Consider the following 4,225-nt stretch of genomic DNA (forward strand, 5'->3'; position numbering starts at 1 on the left):
CGGAAGCCTGGCGGTGGACGGAGTTAAAGTCCTGGCATTTCCGGATGGAGAAAGAGGTTGCGCATTGATGTCCCGTGTTTGGGCACCATCAGCAGGTTCCCCTCGCGTTAACGTCCGCCCTCCCGTGCGCGGCAGCGGCAGCGGCCGTGGCACCCTGCACCCACCACCTCCACCACCCCCCATAACTCCGCGCACGGGCCCTCCGTTTCAGGCTCCCTCGCGCGGGCCAAAGCCGCCCTTTTTCCGCCTGTTTGCGTGCGGTTTGCCACGGCACGGCGCGCGCAAGCGGCCACGGGGTTGACGCGCCCTAGAACGTCTCGTGGCCCGTGCCCCCTGGCATTCAGCTCTCACGGGGTTCCTCCCTACCAGTGCCAGACGTGTCGCAAAATCGAAATTTTGAACCTACGTACCCATGCTAGAAAGCGGAAAGTGGTGGTGGTACAAGTGTGTGTCAGTGGTGAGTGGACATTCAAACCAAAAAGTGTGTGCTGGATGAACAGGGGGCACCAGGTAGATTCGTGTTATCAGCCGAGACCGACGATTTCTTCTTGGAAGCAATCTACCAGGAGCAGCTACGTACTACATTGCAGGAATCGGCCACGTACGTACGTGATGCGGCACTACACGCGCCACGCCGGGGGAGGCAGGGGTTGCCGGCGGCGGGGCGGCGTCCTCTGCCGGGGCGCCGTCGGCCTGGCGGCCGGCTCCGTGGCGGGGGCGAACACCTCGTCCCAGATCTCCGCGAAGGCCCGGAGGATGGCGTCGTGGTGCCGCGGCGCGTTCAGCGCCAGGAAGCGCCGGAGCAGCTCGCGCAGCTCGTCCCCCGTCACGATCCCGTTCTCCACGATCATGTTCACCATCGACCGCCGGAAGTCGCCCAGCGGGTCCTCCGACTGCTTCACCACCGCCACGCTCCCGTCCAGCCTCCCGCTGCCGCCGCCGCCGCCGAAGCCGTTGCCGTTGCCGTTGCTGTCGCAGCTCATCGCTTTCCGGTGCTTCGGCGCCGGCGGCGGTGTCGGCGAGCGCTTCTCGTCTTCTTTGCTCTTGGATTTATTATTGTCCTCCTCGGCCTTGGCGCTCCGGACCGGCTCCAGCGGCGGCGGCGGGGGCAGCGGTCGCGGTGGCTGTGGCGTGAAGTGCGCGTCGCCTTCTTGCCTGCTGGCTTTGTCAACGCTCTTCACCCTCCGATGCTGCTGCGTTGGGACCTGCACGGACGGCGGCGGGAGCGGGCGCGGCCGCGGCGGCGAGAAGTCCCCGTGGCCCTCTTGGATGCTGGGCTTGTCGTCGCTGCGCACAGCTCGACGCTGCACGGGCCGCGACGGCAACGGCGGGGGCGGCGGTGGAGGAGGAGGGGGCGGCGGCGGTGGCGAGAAGTGTTTTCTTGGGGGGCTCTTGGTCCGCGCGCACGACTTGATGCTCCGCTCGAGCTCGCTGAGCTCGCGCAGCAGGCCGGAGAAGCTGGGCGTGGTCGCGGAGCTCGCCCGCTTGCACTCGACCTCGTCGGCGTCGGCGTCGGCGTCCTCCCAGAGGAAGGAGGAGGAGGCGGAGGGCACGGTGAGCGTGCCGGTGGACGTGGACACCGACGGGTGCGTCCTGCTGGCCCTCCGCGACGTGGCCGTGGTCGCCGTGGACGCCTCCGTGCCGGAGCGCGGCGACGAGGCGGCCACCGCGACCGCCACGGCCTTGGGGTCCTTGCAGCCGCAGCCGAGCGCGAAGCCGACGCCGCCGAACCGCTTCCTCGCCGCGACGCCGTGGCTCATCCCTGTCGCTCCCGGTCACTCGCAGCTTCCCACAGTGATCTTGGACGGTGGCCGGCCGGCCTTATATCGCAGAGGCGCAGGCAGCTCACAGTGGCATATGGTGGCTCGCTCCCCTCGCTCCCGACCCCCGAGTTACGAAGTTATGAAGCCAGCGACGAAGAAGCTACCGAGCTCAGCTGCGTCGCATGTAGTAGAGTACATGTAGCACTGCCACTGCGTACGCGCACGCGGACGGATACAGTAGACGTGACGACGCGCGATCCGCACCGTCCGTCCGTCCCCCTTTCGCTTAAAGACACGACTGATGGTCAGTTGGATCGGATACTCCGCTAAGCTAAGCTAATAATTTACTAGGCCGTGAAGCAGATCTCCTCCAATCTCCAAACCACTGTCGCGACGAGCAATAAATACGCGCAGAACGGAAAGCTGACCGGCCATTGTAGCTCGTCCTCATTACGCCGGCCAGTGAGCCGTGCCCTTCGCGGCGATGTTGGACAGATACAGCGGAACCACTCCCACAGAATACACCAACAGTGGCGCTGTCGTGTACTCATTACGCGCACGTAGGGGTAGGGGTACGGGTACGTGTTATGTATGCCCCCGCGCATGTGCAGTCGTACATTACATATGGACGCACTCGCACCGTGGAGCTACAACTGGGATGGTCCCTGCCATGGGTCTGCCGCACCTGTCTGGCGTAGAACCAGGATAGATTTTGTGCTCCGATTGTTCCTTCGGACTCGGGTCAGGAATGGAGGGTGCCGCGGGCCGGCCGCCATGGAGCCGCTTGTCCTCACCTGGGAGCGGGGGAGCAAGGCCACCGGTTCCGCTGGATTTCTGCGACTTTCGGGCGGGCTCGCATGTGCCCGCCGTTGGCCGGAGTGATCGACCCATCGACCGAATCTTCCGATCGTGAGTGTACCCGATGCTACCACAGCGCCAAGGAGGTGATTTCTTATCTTAATCAAAGCCGATCGCTGTAGTAGGTTCTGTAGCGGCTAGCTAGCTAACCACCCGTGTCGGTCCCGCGCCACAGATCCGACTAGGATCCTCTGATGGGCCTGCGCATGTGCTTCTAGTTTTTGTATATCTGCGGACATCGCTCTCGTGATAAAATTAAGGCCGGCTTCCCTGAGGCAGGTGGCGCTCCATTTACGCCGCCACCGTCCGCCGGATGAATGTGCTCGTATCCTGCAGCGGCGGGGTGGTACGGCGGTCCATCAATCTCTACGGTCAAATCGTTCGAGTTGAAGGCCCATAAAAGCCCCTGGGGGTTGCTCCTGCTCCGAGATCCACCATCTTCCTCGGGCCGGCCGCAGAGGTTGTGCTCGATTGCGCTTCTGCGGACTGCGGTGCGACCATCGCAAGATCGTTCCGGCTGGTCTGACCCCAGGTTTCATCATGGCAAAACCGGATGGGTGGATGATGGAAGGAAGTGCGACCGAATTACTGGTGGAGTAATGAAGCTGCTCGGATGCACGCCTTCCGGAGGTCGTACGTAATCCCCCCTTTGAGGGGAAAATCCTTGATTAGCTCCACCGACTGTGTTTTATAGTAGGAATTAAAATCTAAACTTTGACGGTACTATGAAACCGCCCATATCATTTTGAATTTTTTTATATACCCAGCCTGTTTTAGATAGCAGTGGTTCCGCATGTCTTCAAAGAATATGAGAACCATTTTTTTTACGGGTGAGAATATGAGAAGCATTTAAAACCGAAACTCTGTTTTATGTGTCCAACAATGCTAGATCAATTGCTATCATGCACAGCACATGATGAAATACCAAAAAAATATATAAATCACATGTCATCGCAAATTGAAGAGATGGCGGATGACACATGCGTGCGACACGCAACTTCCGTGTGACGGATTACGAGGTGAGTAATGGCGGCGGGCGAGTGGGGAAGGGATTTCTTAGCCCCCCTCACGCTTCAAGTCCCCACTCAGTTGCGTCGCAGTCCCATCCCCTCCTGCCCACCTAGGTCAAATCGCCAACGCGCTGCTCGCCAGAGAAGCCGATGTCGACGAGGGAGCAGCAGATGTGGGCGCTAACCGACAACGACGAGGAGAGGATGGGGAGGTTGGCGGAGATCGACAGGTGGTTCCCGACCACGGAGGCCCTCAACAAGGTGTCGTTTATGGTGAGAGGGAGGATGGACGACGACGAGCTGCTAATGTGCTTCCTCGATTACGACGTGCAGCCGACCGTGAGGGTTCTCCCGTGGGCTGTGCTGGAGGTAGAATCACTGATCCCAGAGCAGAGGTTCAAGTGGAGGGTGTTCAGATCCCTCCACTACAGACAAGCTCAGCCTCCAATGGAGGCGGGGGAGGTTGTGATGAGTTTACTGGCGCCAGGCTCGAGGGTGGCGTCGATCAAGATTGTCGACGGTGAGGTGGATCGGCGTTGATCTCCCGAGGCGACGCTTCCGCTCTGCCGTCAGCCGGTGCTGCTGCGGGTCCGG

At 61.3% G+C, this 4,225-nt stretch overlaps 1 protein-coding gene across 1 annotated transcript; it reads right to left on the reverse strand.

The window, feature by feature from the left end:
• Window positions 1-292: 292 nt before the first annotated feature.
• On the reverse strand, window positions 293-2,139 carry LOC123189997 (formin-like protein 13). Its single transcript, XM_044602536.1, has one exon. It carries the CDS (start codon window positions 1,758-1,760, stop codon window positions 621-623), a length of 1,140 nt encoding a protein of 379 aa, XP_044458471.1. The 5' UTR covers window positions 1,761-2,139; the 3' UTR covers window positions 293-620.
• Window positions 2,140-4,225: the final 2,086 nt, after the last annotated feature.

This window comes from Triticum aestivum, chromosome 2A, assembly GCF_018294505.1.
Source record: "Triticum aestivum cultivar Chinese Spring chromosome 2A, IWGSC CS RefSeq v2.1, whole genome shotgun sequence".
In the NCBI taxonomy this organism is placed as follows: domain Eukaryota; kingdom Viridiplantae; phylum Streptophyta; class Magnoliopsida; order Poales; family Poaceae; genus Triticum; species Triticum aestivum.

What these genes read in the sequence shown, in the direction of transcription:
- LOC123189997 (XM_044602536.1), bottom strand. Translation starts at nt 1,760, where the DNA reads ATGAGCCACGGCGTCGCGGCGAGGAAGCGGTTCGGCGGCGTCGGCTTC.